Source organism: Phoca vitulina, unplaced genomic scaffold (assembly GCF_004348235.1).
Source record: "Phoca vitulina isolate PV1807 unplaced genomic scaffold, GSC_HSeal_1.0 scaffold6, whole genome shotgun sequence".
NCBI classification, from domain to species: domain Eukaryota; kingdom Metazoa; phylum Chordata; class Mammalia; order Carnivora; family Phocidae; genus Phoca; species Phoca vitulina.
Genome location: NW_022589709.1, coordinates 55,328,866 through 55,346,284, shown reverse-complemented (window position 1 = coordinate 55,346,284; position 17,419 = coordinate 55,328,866). Strand labels below are relative to the sequence as shown.

Below are 17,419 nucleotides of genomic sequence, written 5' to 3'. Positions count from 1 at the left end.
ATGGAGGACCTACTGTAAACCAAGCACCTAAACCAGGTAGGGTCTCTGCTCCTGTGGAACCTAAAGCTTAAAGTGCTTTAAAAAACAGGTCTTTTTAAAATTAAAAGTGTCCATATTTTTGAATAGGTAGTACCTGCCTATGATTAAAAAAAAAAAATCTAAAATGTCTGAAGGGCATTTGAATGCTTTCCCTTTTCCTATTTATTTTTGTTTCTTAAAAGTTTTAACATCAATATTTCTTTAACTTAGCCGCTTCTCTTAGCATATCTTTTTTCTATTTCACTCCAGTAGGAAGTTTAGGGGAAAGGTTAACCTTCCTCTATTCTTATGAATCTCTTGGAATTGGAGAAAAATTTCTAACTGCTATTGTGTACCAGTCTCTATAGTGCTTATTCTGATCTTTTCCCCAGTAAGTGAACTCTAAACCCCACGTCTGCACTGAAGCTGTTGTTTCATACTTCATTGAAGAAATCAGGCTGTTTGTGAGCACTGTTGTACTAAACACACTGCGACTTTGCCTTCTTTTATCCCAGAAACCACTGTCCCTCTTCCTCTCCAAAGCTAAACTTGTCATTTATAATCCTCACGCCAACCCCTCCTTTGTGCCTCATCATCTATCCCTTTTCTCTTACTTTAACATTTTCTCATCTACTTTCTTTTTTCTCACAGCCAATAACCATGTTGACTTCTGTTTTTAAAGGAAAAAGAAAAAGCACCAAAAGCAATGGCAAAAGGACCTTTTCTAGCTTCTCCTGTTCCCCGAAGCTTCTCTCCTTCCTCTGATCAGCAGACTCCTTAAGAACTGCCTCAGGACCTCCGTTCCCGACTGCTCACTCTCCATTAAACCCACTGCCCTCGGAGGTCCTGCTAGCCTCCGAGAGACCAGATTCTCACTCTGTATGACCCCTTGGTCTTATCATTTGTTCCCTTCCCTGAAATCCTCTTTAGGCTTCTTGCCTCTGGCTTTTCCTTGTTCCCCCACTCTCTCCATGTAATCCTCCCAATCCCACCCAGGAACTTGTCTTTAATGGTTTCATAAATGCTCATGACATACCTTTCATCTCCATGATCTTTCCTGACCTCCCGCTGCACCTCTGCTTACCCTTGGGTGTTCCGCCGTCTGCGTGGATTTCCCATTAGTACTTACAGGCTCAAATTGGACGTCTTTCCTAGGAAGGCTTCCCAGAATCCCTTCCTGGAAGTAATCTTTTCCTCCCAACTCCCCCAATTTTTTTTTTTTTTAAAGATTTTATTTATTTATTTGATAGAAAGAGACACAGTGAGAGAGGGAACACAAGCAGGGGGAGTGGGAGAGGGAGAAGCAGTCTTCCCGCCGAGCCGGGAGCCTGATGCAGGGCTCGATCCCAGGACCCTGGGATCATGACCTGAGCCGAAGGCAGACACTTAACGACTGAGCCACCCAGGCCCCCCAACTCCCATAATTTTTGAGCTATACCTTACTAATGGTGTTTATTCCTTTTATCTAGATTTATCCTGACTAATTTCCCTCACTAGACTCTAAGCCACTTGAGATTAGAGACAATATCAGATTAATGTTTATATCCTCATACATTTCCCTGAGAAGGTACTTACCTCAATATTTATTAAAAAAGTGAAATTCTTCGTAACTATTTAAGTGATATCTGACATACTGAGTACTGGTTCTTTTTTTTTTAAAGATTTTATTTATTTATTTGACAGAGAGAGAGAAAGAACAAGTAGGCAGAGAGGCAGGCAGAGGGAGAGGGAGAAGCAGGCTCCCCGCCGAGCAGGGAGCCCGATGCGGGGCTTGATCCCAGGACCCTGGGACCATGACCCGAGCCGAAGGCAGACGCTTAACCGACTGAGCCACCCAGGTGCCCTGAGTACTGGTTCTTAAATTTTAATGTATGCTTTATTATTTACTTAAAACTTTGGCTTAGATGGACTGATGAAAACAAGTTTTATACTTTATTTTCATTTTTTAAGTTTTTGTTTATATACTTTATTATATAAAGCAATCACTTGTAACTCTAGTTATGTTATGTGTGCATTTTGGGTTTTTTTGTTTTTTTTGTTTGTTTGTTTGTTTTGGAAAAGCACTTGTTAACATTTAATGACCCTCCCTCCATGTGGCTTCAAGCTACTAGGACACACACCCTTAATCTTCTCCTCAGCTCTTCTACTGAAGAATTTGGCCTTCATGATGACAGGCTGGAAGAAATGCTTTTCCTAAAACTCTGCAGTAGCCTGATCGCACCACATCAGTGATAAGAGCAGCTCCATTCTTGTTTTTGGCGGCATTTCCCTGTGTCTGCTCACTGATAAAGGCCCACAGCTTATCAAGGTTGACAGTTGGGCAGAAGCTCTGGTTCCTCTTTAAGTGGTAATGTCTCATACCAACTGTTCTGGAGTAACCTGGGTGATATGTGTCTCAGTTGTTCCTGTGGTGACACATGCCACCAGCATGACTCCGGCCTCCTGTGTGCTTGCCAATGCAGCTGTGGCCACGGCTCACGTGTCCCCGAAGTCTCTGGGTCTTCCTCAGTCCAGATGGCATGTCGGCAGCCCAGACGAAAGAGGGAGGCCCGGTATGTGTACATTTTGATAGGGAGCACTAGCTGCCTTACTCCTTCAGTTCCTGCCTTCTTTCCCAAGGTTGTTCTTTAGTTAATGTTATTAACCTTGCACACTGTAAATCCACTTATCCACTTTTTTCTAAGATACATGTCTCTTGACAATCATATCTCTGTTGTTTCCTGTATCTTTGCAGTGGTAAAAATGTGGATGGCTTCCTACAGACCTAGAAGGTTTAAAATTTTGTTTTTGCAAGGAGAAAAGACAGTTACATGAGGTACCTGCCTCTGTACTCTCTTCTGTTTCATCTTTCCTTCCTTTCTGGTATGCTTTAGGACCTGTTTTTTGTTTATGATGTTTAAAGACTTGGCATACTGGTGTCCGGCGGTCTTGCTTAGTTTCATGTCCTGAGGATACCTTTCCTGGGCTTTCTGCAATCCGTGCCTGATGTCTTGATGATCTTGGGAACATGCTTTTATTTTCTGGATTTTGGCTCCATGTTGCTGTTTTTTGAAATGGGAGACTTCTAATTCTCTTCAGAGGTGGGACCTTTGTCTTCTTTAGGTCTCCCATCACCATTAATTTTTAAAATTAGTGGTGGCCTGATCAGGGAAATCCAAATCAAAACCTCAATGAGATACCACCTCACACCTGTCAGAATGGCTAAAATTAACAAGTCAGGAAACGACGGATGTTGGCAGGGATGCGGAGAAAGGGGAACCCTCCTACACTGTTGGTGGGAATGCAAGCTGGTGCAGCCACTCTGGAAAACAGTATGGACGTTCCTAAAAAGTTGAAAATAGAGCTACCATACGATCCAGCAATTGCACTACTGGGTATTTACCCCAAAGATACAAATGTAGTGATCCGAAGGGGTACGTGCACCCCGATGTTTATAGCAGCAATGTCCACAATAGCCAAATTGTGGAAAGAGCCAGGATGTCCATCGACAGATGAATGGTGTGTGTACACACACACACACACACACACACACACACACACACACACACAGGAATATTATGCAGCCATCAAAAGGAATGAAATCTTGTCATTTGCAACGACATGGATGGAACTGGAGGGTATTATGCTGAGCGAAATAAGTCAATCCGAGAAAGACATGTATCATATGACCTCACTGATACGAGGAATTCTTAATCTCAGGAAACAAACTAAGGGTTGCTGGAGTGGTGGGGGGTGGGAGGGATGGGGTGGCTGGGTGATGGACATTGGGGAGGGTATGTGCTATGGTGAGTGCTGTGAATTGTGTAAGACTGTTGAATCACAGACCTGTACCTCTGAAACAAACAATACATTATATGTTAAAAGAAGAAGATAGTAGGAAGGTTAAAATGAAGGGGGGAAATCGGAGGGGGAGACGAGCCATGAGAGTCTATGGACTCTGAGAAACAAACTGAAGGTTCTAGAGGGGAGGGGGGTGGGAGGATGGGTTAACCCGGTGATGGGTGTTAAGGAGGCATGTTCTGCATGGAGCACTGGGTGTTATACGCAAACAATGAATCATGGAACACTACATCAAAAACTAACGATGTAATGTATGGTGATTAACATAACATAATAAAATTAAAAAAATAAAATTAGCGGTGGCCTGGTCTAGATGGATCTTTGCTCTGCTGCATCACCTCTTGTCCTGTTAGATGGTAATCCTTTAGTGTACCAGGAAGAGAATGTTTCCGCTGTGACTAACAGTGCATTTCTTCTGAAATAGGCATTATTCATCCAGCCGTGTGGGGGTTCAGCACCTTGGGCCTTTCTTTTGAGTTTTCTTTGCATCTCTGCCTGTTTGTTCTTCTTTTTGGTGAGGTACTTAAAATTATTTCAGGTGTCCTTGCTTTCTTCTTTCCTTCTCTCCCCTCACTTCCCCCCTCTTGGTTTAGCTCATTATTTTTGAAATTTATTTTCTTTGCTTCAGAGCATGTTTATTGTTTTGAGGGGCTTAGTTAGGACACGCACTGCATATCACTTTTTTTTTTAAAGAGTTATTTATTTTAGAGTGAGCGCGCAGGGGCAAGGGGCAGAGGGAGAGAGAGAAACTCAAGCAGACTCTCTGCTGAGTATGGAGCTCGAAATGGGGCTCAACCTCACCACCCTGAGATTATACCTAAGCTGAAATCAAGAGTTGGATGCTCAACTGACTGTGCCACCCAGGCACCCCTATTTTTTTTGGTGTGTTTGTGTGCAAAAAAATGGTTTTATTAAAGCATGGGGACAGGACCCGTGGGCAGAAAGAGCTGCTCATTATTTTTAAATGCACTTCAACCTGTCTATGAAGTCAGATAAGGCCTGGGGGAGATGAAAACACTCTGATGGCTTTGAGGCTGATAAAAAGATTGAGGAAGAAACAGGTCATTCTGGGTAAGGTGAATGTTTTGTTTTCTCTGCACATTTCAGCCTGTTTAGCACAGATAAGCATGAGTACTCCAGAATCAGTAGTGTGATCAGTCAGTATAATTGATAATGTTCTTAAATTTTGGACAGCTATTGAGTTGATGTGTGTATTTTGTGGCTTTTATTTTTTAATGGAGGCTCTATAGGTAGAGGAAGGAAACAATGATACAGATAATATTTGCTTTCCACATTTACTTTTTTTAAAAAAGATTTTATTTATTTGAGAGAGAGAGAGAGAGCAGGAGTGGGGGGAGGGGAATAGGGAGAGGGAGAAGCAGACTCCCCATTGAGGACGGAGCCTGATGTGGGGCTCAATCCTAGGACCCTGGGATTATGACCTGAGCCAAAGGTAGACGCTTAGCCAACTGAGCCACCCAGGCACCCCCTACTTTTTTTTTTTAAGATTTATTTATTTATTTTAGAGAGAGAGGGAGAGAGTGAGTGAGGGGAGGGACAGAGGGGAAGAGAGAGAGAGGGACTCAATCAGACTCCCCAACTGAGTGCCAAGCCCAGTGCAGGGCTCCATCTCATGACTCTGAGATCATGACCTGAGGTGAAATCAAGAGTCAGATGCTTAACCAACTGAGCCACCCAGGTGCCCCTAAAAACATACTATATAAACTTTTTAAAAAAGATTTTATTTTTTTGACAGAGAGAGCACAAGCAGGGGGAGTGCAGGGGAGAGGGAGAAGCAGGCTCCCTGCTGGGTGTGGCGCTCCATCCCAGGACCCTGAGATCATGCCGTGAGCTGAAGGCAGATGCTTAACCGACTGAGCCACTCAGGCGCCCGTGCTGTATAAATTTTTTAAAAAGATTTTATTTATTTTCTTGAGACAGGGCAAGCAAGTGAGAGAGCAAGGGAGGGAGAAGCAGACTCTCCGCTGAGCAGGGAGCCTGGTGTGGGGCTCGATCCCAGGACCCTAGGATCATGACCTTAGTTGAAAGGCAGACACTGAACCCACTGAACCACCCAGGTACCCCAAAACATACTATATTTTTAATGGCTTTTCCATCAAGCAACTGAAACTACCCCCCCCCCCAAGTTATATTACATTTATCACAGTGTGCCTTTGAACTGGATAGTCTAGTGCAATTTTTCAGTGGAAGGATGGAGGTCAAGAGTTCACACAGCTTTTCAGAATTAGGTATAAAACCTCTTGACTCTCTCTCAGAGACCCTTTCTGTAGGGCAGGCTGCTGACCTACAATATGTAATTTGGTTTTGGTGCAATGAGAGCCAGTCTCTGTTCAGGCAGGACCTGGAGGGTAATGAAATTTTGTCTGAAGTTTTCACAGACTCTTCACTCTGTTTTATAGCATCTCATTTCCTTTTACTCAAAATTTCTGCTTGTGCCTTCTGTGGTAGTGATGGCAAGCAGTGTAATGGTCAGTTACACATTATTCTTTGCCTTCTTGCTGCTTTCTTGGTTTTGATTCAAGTCTTGAATCACCATTTACCTCCTCACCCTGATGAAATTTGGAAGTTTTTGGGTTCGTCAGCCAAGAAAGAATTCTGGAGATTTTTTGGTATAAAAAGGTGATTCTTCAAAAATTTTTAAATTTTTTTTATTTTTAATTTTTTAATTAATTTTATTATGTTATGTTAATCACCATACATTACATCATTAGTTTTTGATGTAGTGTTCCATGATTCATTGTTTGCGTATAACACCCAGTGCTCCACGCAGTTCGTGCCCTCTTTAATACCCATCACCAGGCTAGCCCATCCCCCCACCCCCCTCCCCTCTAGAACCCTCAGTTTGTTTCTCAGAGTCCATAGTCTCTCATGGTTCGTCTCCCCCTCCGATTCCCCTCTCTTCATTTTTCCCTTCCTGCTATCTTTTTTTTTTTTTTTTTATGAACATATAATGTATTATTTGTTTCAGGGGTACAGGTCTGTGATTCATCAGTCTTACGCAATTCACAGCACTCACCATAGCACATACCCTCCCCAATGTCTATCACCCAGCCACCCCATCCCTCCCACCCCCCACCACTCCAGCAACCCTCAGTTTGTTTGCTGAGATTAAGAGTCTCTTATGATTTGTCTCCCTCTCTGGCTTCGTCTTCTTTCATTAAAAAGGTGGTTTTATGAAAGCACGGGGACAGGACCTGTGGGCAGAAAGAGCTGCACTGGGATTGTGAGGACTAACTGATTATATACTTTTTAATTAGTAGGGTTTAAGGATAGTGTAAGTCTCTAAGGAATTGGGAAGCAAGGCTTTCAGCACCTTGAGGGCTAGCTGCTATTAAGATAAGGTTCCTTGTAGTCTTTAATAAACATAAACATTAAGGCACTGAGGCGGCCACGAGTTCTTTGAGGAAGTTCACACTCTGCATGTCTCAGGTATCTCTCAGTGGGCTGCAAGCTGTAAGGAGATTTAATTTAAGCTACGTTTCTCTTGCCTTTGTTTCCCTCATCAACCCTGTAAGAGGGATCTCTTGGTTTATCCGTGTCACAGGAAGCCCTCCTCACGGATGACTGGGTGGACTCTAGCCTCTCAGTGGAGTTCTTGGGAGTTCTTTGTTCTGATGCAGAAGAGAGTCACTGTCCCGTCTCCCCTGCTTTGGTGCCCGTGTTGGGCCTCAGTGCAAGCCAAATCTGTACCCTGAGTGCGTGCAGAACAGTTTATGCTCCTGCATCTTACTTATGTCATTCTAATGTCCTCTTAGTAGAGAAAGCAGAATTTTCTCTCTGGGGTTCCATATCCCTTGTCCAGCGTGGCTCAATATAAGATCTTTGTTGTACCATAGACGAATGCTTGGGGACACGGAAGGTTGTTGGAGGTGTTTGGCCCAGGGGTTCCTGTGCTTTGTGATAAGAAGGAGCAGACACAGGGGCAGGGCTCTTGTTGGTGCATATTCACCCTGTTTCATGAGTGAGTGCGTGGCTTAGAAGTAAATGATGAGGAAACAAACTGAGGGTTGCTGGAGTGGTGGGGAGTGGGAGGGGTGGGGTGGCTGAGTGATAGACATTGGGGAGGGTATGTGCTATGGTGAGTGCTGTGAATTGCGTAAGACTGATGAATCACAGACCTGTACCTCTGAAACAAATAATACATTATATGTAAAAAAAAAAAAAAGAAGATGATAGCAGGAAGGGAAAAAGGAAGGGGGGAAATTGGAGGGGGAGACGAACCATGAGAGACTATGGACTCTGAGAAACAAACTGAGGGTTCTAGAGGGGAGGGGGGTGGGGGATGGGCTAGCCTGGTGATGGGTATTAAAGAGGGCACGCTCTGCATGGAGCACTGGGTGTTATGCACAAACAATGAATCATGGAACACTACATCAAAAACTAATGATGTAATGTATGGGGACTAACATAACGTAATAATAAAAAAAGAAGTAAGTGATGAGAAGAGGAGATTCTTTGACAGTAGTGACTCCACTAATCTCTGTTCTTTTATTTCATTTTTCTATTCGATTTCTATTTTATTCACTTTTAAATTTCATTTTTCTATCCTATTTCTATTCTATTATCAGAATTTGCTTTAGAGATATTGTTTAGTGTCTGTGAGGTACTTGTGACTAGAGTAGCCTGTTTCTTCTTGATGAAAAGCTTGAGAAGTTTGAATCTTACATACTTAATAATTCCAGCTCTTGTTTCTTAAGTTTTATAACAGCTTTATTAAGATACAATTCACATACCATACAGTGTACCCATTTGATATGTACAGTTCATTGGTTTTTAGGATAGTCACAGAGTTTAGTCAGTCTTAGAACATTTTCATCACTCCAAAAGGAAATGCCATATCCATTAACATTTACTCCCCATTTCTATCCAATCTCTCCAGCCCCTGGCAACCACTCATCTGCTTTCTATCTCTATGGATTTGCCTATGACACATTTCATTTGAAAGGGATTGTATAATAAGTGGTTTCTTTCATTTAGCATGATGGTTTCAAGGTTTACCCATGTCTTTTGGTTTTTCATTACTGTCTGGGATGGTACAGAATTCTCTTTATGGTTTATCTCCCACCTCTGGAATAGAGGAATGGTTTATAGACAGGTTGCAGACCAGCAACAACAGAGTACTCCAAAACATAGATTGTCCCAAGGCTTCAGATGTGCCTCCATTGCAGTTACTTAAGGTAGATGGTTTTTGATCTCTGTATTATTTATCACTGCAGAACAGATTAACCCCAAACTTGGTAGTTTAAAGCACCATTTATTACCCCGCAGTGTCTGTGGGTCAGGACTCGGATCCCCCAGTGGTCAGGACTGGGATCCCCCAGCTGGATCCCCCAGTGCTGAGCTCAGGTGGCTACAGTCCTCTCTAGGCTGGACTGGAAAGGATCTGCCCCAGCTTTCTCACGTGGTCGTGGCATGATTCAGTTCTCTGCAGGCCTCACTTACTTCCTTGGGAGCTGTTGGCAGGAAGCATCTCTAGGTTCCTTCCCAAGTGGGCAGCTGTAGAGAGCAAGTCTCCACATGTTAGCTGGCTGCATCAGAGTGAACAAGCAAATGGACAAGAGAGGGGGCTGGCGGGGGTGAGGGGAGGGGAAGACATGGTCTCTCCGAACTGGATCACAAGAGTGACACTTGTTATAATCTTTGTGTTAGAAGCATGTTACCAGATCCACCACACAGTAAGGGGATGGGATATACAGGACGTGAATCACAAGAGCCCGGAGTCATCGGGGGCCACTCTCAGTTCATGTGAGAGAAGTGGATTGCCGATTACCTTGGTTTTGGAAGTACTGTGGGGACAAAAAAAAAAAACCACACATCTGAAGTGCCCTTAGGAATATGGTAAAATTCCCTGGTGTAGATGCACTAATAATTTGTTCGCTATTCACTTGTAAAACTTTTCTACTAAATTGGTAGATGTTTTCTCCCCCTGAGATGGCATGATGGCATTCAGCTTCATTACCCTCATTTTTGTCTTCCTGACTTTCGACACTGAAATTCTTCTTTCTTTGTCCCCCACTCACCTCACCTCCCATCCTTGGTCTCTGAATATTTGCTGTTTTTTTCTTTTTCTTTCAATTTGCTGTTATGAAACCCTGCTATGCCTGTTTAGTTCTGTAGATCTTACTTTTGAAATTTGTGCCTTTTTAGATTTTTACTTCACTGTGACTCTTCTCTACTTCCTTGCCTTTTTTTTTTTTTTGGTAGTGAAATAGTTTGAGCTGTATCTGCTGTTCTTGTACACAGAACAGGTTGGTAAGTTGAAATCATGTCCTTTATTCCTAAAGCCTTACAGAAAAAGCCCATTAAATATTTCAAACATGCAGAAAGTACAGAGAATAGTGCAATAACAATGGAACACTATGGACCCTCCACTTGGATTTATAAAGTGTTAGCATTTCATTTGTTTCTTTCCCTCAGATTTTTAAAGAGCTTACTCACAATTCATTTATCCACTCAAAATGCAGTGTTGATGGGTATTTTGATTATTTGCATATCTTCACTATTGTGAACACTGTTACAATGAATGTTTCCTGTGCTCCTTCCCTTGTACAAGAGTTTTTCTAGCCATAGATATTTTGAAAATAAACTTCTGGGTGATTGGTAAGCAAAAACAATATGTGATAAACACTTTTGTAATATGTTGACAGTGAAATGTTGCAGCCATTTTTAATAACATACATGAAATAGGGAAAAATGCTTTTTGTGATGGCCATTTAGATGGGAAAATGTTAACTCACGCTGCCTTGCATCTTTGGATGAATACTAGTGTAGCATTTTTATTTCAGAAAGGGAATTTGTAATGACTCTAAGGAAACTGATGGAATATTGGAATTAGTAGCAAAAAGTGCCTTCATGTGGTAACTTAAGAAAATGTCCGTTACATGTTTTTCTTGTTTTACTCTGATATTATTTATTCCTACCTAGGGGTAATCAGCCAAACCCATATTCATTATTCTCTGTGTCTTACTAATCTCTAGGCAGGAGTGTTGTTTTTTTTTTTAAAGCTTTATTATGGAACATTTTAAACACATATAAAAGTAGGGAAAACAGCACTGTGGACTCTAAACACATGCATCACCCTGGTTCCACACAGTTAACTTGCTTTTGAACACGATTTTCAACTGCGATGCTAACGTTAGTTTTATATTTAGAACATACCATATTCAGGGTAACACCGAGTATTAACACTCATTTGGAGAATTATTTCAGCATTCCCATCACGAGGTAAGTGGCAATTGTTGAAAAGACTTATTATTAGTTTCAACACAGTTTTGCTGACCTGTGCGTGGATTGTGGAGTTTCTTCTCCATTAGTCGATCAGGCTAATGTTCTAAATGGCCAGTCTTCTCTCCAACAGGGAGAATGTCCATAAATTTTTGTAAAAATGTGACCTAAGCCCTTCAAAAGGCTTTGATAGAAGTAGTTAAGGAACAATTCCAAACACTTAGAGGACCTTTTTTTTTTTTAAAGATTTTTTTTATTTATTTGACAGCGAGAGAGGGAACACAAGCGGGGGTAGCGGGAGAGGGAGAAGCAGGCTTCCAGCTGAGCAGGGAGCCCGATGCGGGACTCGATCCCAGGACCCTGAGATCATGACCTGAGCTGAAGGCAGACGCTTAATGACTGAGTCACCCAGGCGCCCTAGAGGACCATTTTTAAAAGGAAGCATAGGGACCAGCTAGTAATGTCTTCTGGTACTGCGACATTTATGGGTCTGTAGATCCAGAGACTATAACTAACTGAACCTCACCTCATGGGTGTCTTATATGCTTGGATTCCAGATTGCGGTGGTCATGGGCTCCTGTACGGCAGGTGGTGCTTACGTGCCTGCAATGGCTGATGAAAACATCATTGTACGCAAGCAGGGTACCATTTTCTTGGCAGGACCCCCATTGGTAAGAACATAGACTTGATTGATTGATTGATTGATTGAAGTAAAATATACGTATATAATATAAAATTTATCATTCTAACCAGTTTTTAAACCTTTCTAACCATTTTTTTCAAAGATTTATTTATTTATTTTAGAGCACGAGCAGGGGGAGAGGCAGAGGGAGAGAATCCTCAAGCGGACTCCCAGCTGAGTGCAGAGCCTGATGCGGGGCTTGATCTCACCACCCTGAGATCATGACCTGAGCCGAAACCGAGAGTCAGGTGCTTGAGCCAGCCAGGCGCCCCCATTCTAACCATTTTTAAGTGCGTAGTTCTGTGGCATTAAATATATTCACATTGTTGTGCAACTGTCACCACCAGCCATCTCCAGAACTTCCTCATCTGCTCCAACTGAAAATCTGTACCCATTAAACATTAACTTCCTGTTCTCCCCGACCTCCACTGCTCCTGGCTATCATGATTCTCCTTTTTCTATGAAGCTGACTACTGTAGGTACGTTGTATAAGTGGAATCATACAGTATCTGTCCTTTTGTGATTGGCATATTTCACTTAGGATGATGTCCTCAGGATTCACCATGTTGTTGCGTATGTCAGAACTTCCTTTTAAAGGCTGAATAATACTCCATTGCATGTACGTATCACATTTTGTTTATTAACTCATTCATCAATGGACCTTTGAGTTGCTTCCAGTTTGGCGCTATTATGAATGATGCTGCTGTTAATATGAGTATATGAATATATCTGTTTGAGTCCCTGCTTTCATTTCTTTTGGGCATATGGTCGGACATAGAATTGCCAGATCATGTGATAATTATGTGTTTAATTTTTTGAGAAACCACTTTATTTCTTTTTTTTGCGGAATAATATTTCATTGTATGGATAGGCAGCATTTTGTTTATCCATTTATCAGCTGATAGTCATTTGGGTTGTTTCCAGTGTTTGGATATTACGAATAACGCTGCTATGCACCTTCATATCCAAGTTTTTATATAAACCTTTACAAGGCTTATATGTAGGTTTATATATGTGTGTGTGTGTGTATACTAAACCATATTACATAAACCTTTATAAGGTTTATAGACCTGTGAGTACAATTGCTGGGTCACATGGCAATGCTAAGTTTCACATTTTGAGGACCTGCCAAACTGCCCACAGCATATTTTACATTCCTGCCAGCTATGTGTGAGGGTTCTGATTTTCCCATTTCCTTGCTGACAGTTGTTATTGAGCGTCTGTATGATGATATCCATCCTAGTGGATGGTACCTCATTCAGGTTTTGACTTGCATTTCCCTAATGGCTGATGATGCTGAGCATCTTCCATGTGCTGGTTGGTCATTTGTATATCTTCTTTGGAGAGATCTCTATTCAGATCCTTTTGCCCACTTTTTAAATTGGGCTTTCTGTCTTTATTGAGTTGTGAGACTTCTTTGTATGTTCTGGATACAAATATTTTCTTTCTATGGATTGTCTTCACTTTCTTGGTGGTGTCTTCCTCTGAAGCATGGAAATGTTTGATTTTGATAAAGGTCAGTTTATGCATTTTTTTTCTCTCTTTGCTGTGCTTTTGGTGTCATATCTGTGAAGGTTTTGCCTGTTGCAGGATCGTGAAGATTTAATACTTGGGTTTCTTCTAAGTTTTGTAGTTTGAGCTCTTACTTACAGGTTCGTAATCCATTTTGAGTTAGTTTGGGTAGGATTTAAGGAAGGAATCCCACATCGTTTTGTATGTGATATGTAGTTGGCCCAGCATCATTTGTTGAATGGCTGATGAAATAAACTTCTACTTATTTTTTCTTCTACCTCAGTTGCATTCTTGTTTGTCTCAGGGTCTCTAGAAGTTGATAAACAAGGTGCTTGCACATAATAGGTCAACTTTTTTGTAAGACAGGGCAAATTATACATTTGTAAGCTTGTATATGCATAAAGAAACTCTGGAAAAGGTACAGCAAACATAGTTTTAATGCAGAGGAGATGAAACAGGGCAAGAGAGAGACCTTTGACTTTTGTGTGTGTGTGTGTATGTGTGTGCTGAACATAAACATTTTGAGACCTTTGACTTTGTGAGTCTCGTGAAAACATTACCTTTTCAAAAAGGTTAAGTTAAAAAAAAAAAAGGAACAAGTTAGAATATTTATGAGAGGTGCTCTAAATTTCTAATCCTAGCATTGTTACGAATCACTGGTAGGGCTAGCTACATAATTGCAGGCCCCAGTGCAAACTGAAGATACGAGACCCCTTGTTCAAAAAGGAGGAACAAGTACTGTTAAAGGTACTAAAATATAAAACCTTTTCCTTCTGTGGTACCTTAAACTGTCTTGGTGTTTCTTATTTGCTAAATATTTAAGGGCATGTTCCTTCAAGCATAGAATACTCCCCTTCTCAGGCATCTGTGCTTCCAGTGGGCCCACTGTTCAACTCCTGGTGGACCTATGACCCCCCAGGGGTATGCAGCCTCCATGCCAGGATGTGCTTGGTATCCGGATGGGTGAGGGGCGAAAAGCAATCCTTTAGCACCACCTCCCCTCCACTGCGTCATCTGCTGGAGAATACACCTCAGCACCGCCAGCCCAGCATAGTGACGGTGCTGCTGTGCTCCACCCTGAGACACCAGGGGGTGCATGCCTGAGCCCTGATCTTCCCTTTGCCCATGCCAGGTCCCCAGTGGGGACAGGTGTTATAGTCCCTAGGCAGGAGTGGGGAGGAGCAAATAGGGCAGAGCCCAGGGCCTATGTACCAGTTAGCAGGGAAGCAGGGAGCCAAGAACCCTTTCCAGAAAGATGGTGGGAGGCAGACCAGCTAAGAGCTGAGGCTCTGAACCCCAACACACATTGTCCCATCAGACTTCATTTGCAGAACACATATTCAAAGATAAGATGAGAATTTCAGTAGGGTAACCACTGAGCATCAAACTCCAAGCACAGGGCCGTTCTGAGAGTGGGACCTTGTGCACCCTCACTGGTGAGCTGCCTGTGTTGCAGGACTGAGGAGTGGATTATGTAATGCAGGCTCTTCCCATCTCCTCTTTGCTCGGCTCCATTCCAGTGATGTTCAGTAGTGCAGCCTTCACTCTGCTATGCGTGTGTCACAATCTGGGCCCAGGCTCCAGAGGGATAAAGAGAGCGTAGGGGAAGACACAGGTAATGACTACATCTTACAACAAAATATCCCCTTACTTAAGTGAAATCTAAGAATATTATCTAGGTAAGGAGAATGTCAACAATACTATAAAACTATAATATACATCCAATGGAATATGATTCAGCCATGAAAAAGAATGAAGTTCTGACACATGCTACAACATGGATGGAACTTGAAAACATTATGTCACAAAAGGAAAAATTTGACACAAAAGGAAAAATACTGTATAATTCTGCCTCTATGAAATATTTAGAATAAACAAATTCCTAGAGGCAGCAAGGAGATTAGTGGTTGCCCGGGACCAAGAGGAAGGTAGAATGGGGAGTGACTGTAATGAGTATGGGCTTCCTTTTGGGAGTGATGAAACTTCTGGAATTAGGTGGTGTTGATGGTTCCACAACCATGTGAATATACTGAAAAACACTGAATTATATTCTTTAAATGTGAATTTTATGGTAGTGAATTCTATCTCAAAAAGTAAGGTTGTTGCTTCAAAAGTCTGTCAAAAAAATCATCTTTGGTTTTGGAATAATAACACGAATTTATTAAAAAGAGTACGTTAAAAAGAGCTTATTCTTGCTTTGATGTGAAATATGTGTATTTTGCAAATGATTGTGTTTATTTTTAATAAATTTTATTGAAGATCAGGTAAGCCTGAAGAGCCGCCGTTTTAAATGCCCTGAAAGTCTGAAGGCATTATTCAAAAGGCCTGTGTTGTCAATTATTCTTTGACACTTATTTCTAGCTATAAGTGATACTTATCATTGGTAAATGAGAGGAGAATTCATTTAGAATTTACCTTTGTCAAGTGAAGGGTACAAACTTTCAGTAGTTTGTAGGTGTTTTTCCTTAAAGAATGAGTGAAGATAGGACTAAAATTTGAAAACACCTTTTTGGGACTGTAGGCAGAATCATAATACTGACATAACACTAGCTGTTTCCAAGAGAAGAGCTTGTCTGAAGGGTGCAGTTGCAAAATGTCCAGTCATTGGTGCGGATTTACCTTGTACCTCAGCTAGGAGCAATTTAGCAGCTGAAGTCGGCAGTCCTGTTAGAGAACTGAACTCTGCTCTGTTGTCTACCACTGAAAGACCATATTTACAGCTTAAAAAAAAAAAAGGAAGCAGCAGCAGTCTCATCTGCTTGAGGGTTCTAAATTTTGACCCTTGTTTTACTGAAAATTGAAAAAAGATTCCATGCATAATGTGCAGTTGAGTTGCTACAGCTTTCAGTTGCTTAAAGTGGTTGGAAGAATGCCTAATAGTAAGACAAGTTTTTGAAGGAGCTTTTTGTTCTTCTGTCTTCTGAGCTTGATATTTAGTAGAATGAGCTGTTTTTAATTTTTATCATCCTTGCACATGTCAAAGTATCAGCCATGTTGTGGGTGTTCACTAAATATTAACCAATGACGAACCCTTATTTTATCAGTTGGTATTAGTCAGATCCCTGGAAATAAACAGAGTATATCGGTTGTTTATTCCTTTTTACAACTTTAAATATCCAGACACCTCTTATAATTAGTTATTGTCTGGGCTGAATGCTATTTTACATTGAATATTTTGGGAAGAAGAGAACTTAGTTCTGTGGGTGGAAAAATTGGAAGTGAAAATTTTAATTACTTTTCTCTGTGCAGTAATATTTTGTTTAAGACAACTTTTGATGTAGTGAATAATAAGTCCTTTCTATGCTGCAATTTAGATAAATGTTCATTGCTCTAATAACAGTTTTTCCTATTTGAAGAAAAAGAAATCAGTCAACCCAAAGAAGTAGGAATCAGTTAGCAATTCCTAAGGGGTCAGTTTGACATTTGGCACTAAATGATTTTTCTGTTTTCTTATTAGAATTTCTCAGGCAATAGTTAAGTCATTCTTAGTTTATTACTTGAGGTTTCTTTCTTTTTGGTCATATTTGGCTGAATCTTAGATGTGGGTAATCTTAGAGATTTTTTTTGGCCTCTTGAAGGTATTGCACTTTTAAGAGTTTGTGATAGTTACTGCAGTTTTTCAGGATAGGCCACAAAAGGCATTAATTCATTAAATTTACTGAGCGTTCAAAGACGAATACATCACAGTTGCTGCCATCAAGCCCTCCCAGTATAGAGACAAGAGAGACAGACACCTGCAGATCACTGACATGCGCAGTCTGGCAGGTGCCCTGTTGGAGGTGTACAAGGAGTATTCTTGGACCACAGATGAGCAGGTGTTGTTCTAGTATTGCTCTAGAGTGTCATTAATGACGAAAGGGCCTGCGCAGGTCAGGGAAAACCACATAGAGCAGATGGGGCCTAAAGGATCAGGAGGGATTCCCCAGGTGGGTGACAGAGAGCAGGGAGCCCAGGCAGTGGGAACAGCATATACACAGACACAAATGCTTTACTGTGCAGAAGGTAGGAGAAGGAGAGCGGGCTTGCAGACCAGAAATACCTCAATTCAACTCAGGTTCCATCACTTGCTCAGGGACTGTGGGGAAATTCCTTAGTGGCTTTGGGTTCAGATTTTTCATCTGT

At 41.6% G+C, this 17,419-nt stretch overlaps 1 protein-coding gene and 1 pseudogene across 2 annotated transcripts in view; one reads left to right on the top strand and one right to left on the bottom strand.

Moving 5' to 3' along the window:
- The window catches only part of MCCC2 (methylcrotonoyl-CoA carboxylase 2), a 66,640-nt gene that overhangs the window by 24,717 nt on the left and 24,504 nt on the right, over nt 1–17,419 (top strand). For both annotated transcript variants that reach the window (XM_032404248.1, XM_032404249.1), the window contains exon 7: nt 11,661–11,774. In XM_032404248.1, the coding sequence (XP_032260139.1) occupies nt 11,661–11,774 (114 nt within the window). The remainder of the gene's footprint in view (nt 1–11,660; nt 11,775–17,419) is intronic.
- On the bottom strand, nt 1,938–3,199 carry LOC116632344 (annotated as a pseudogene).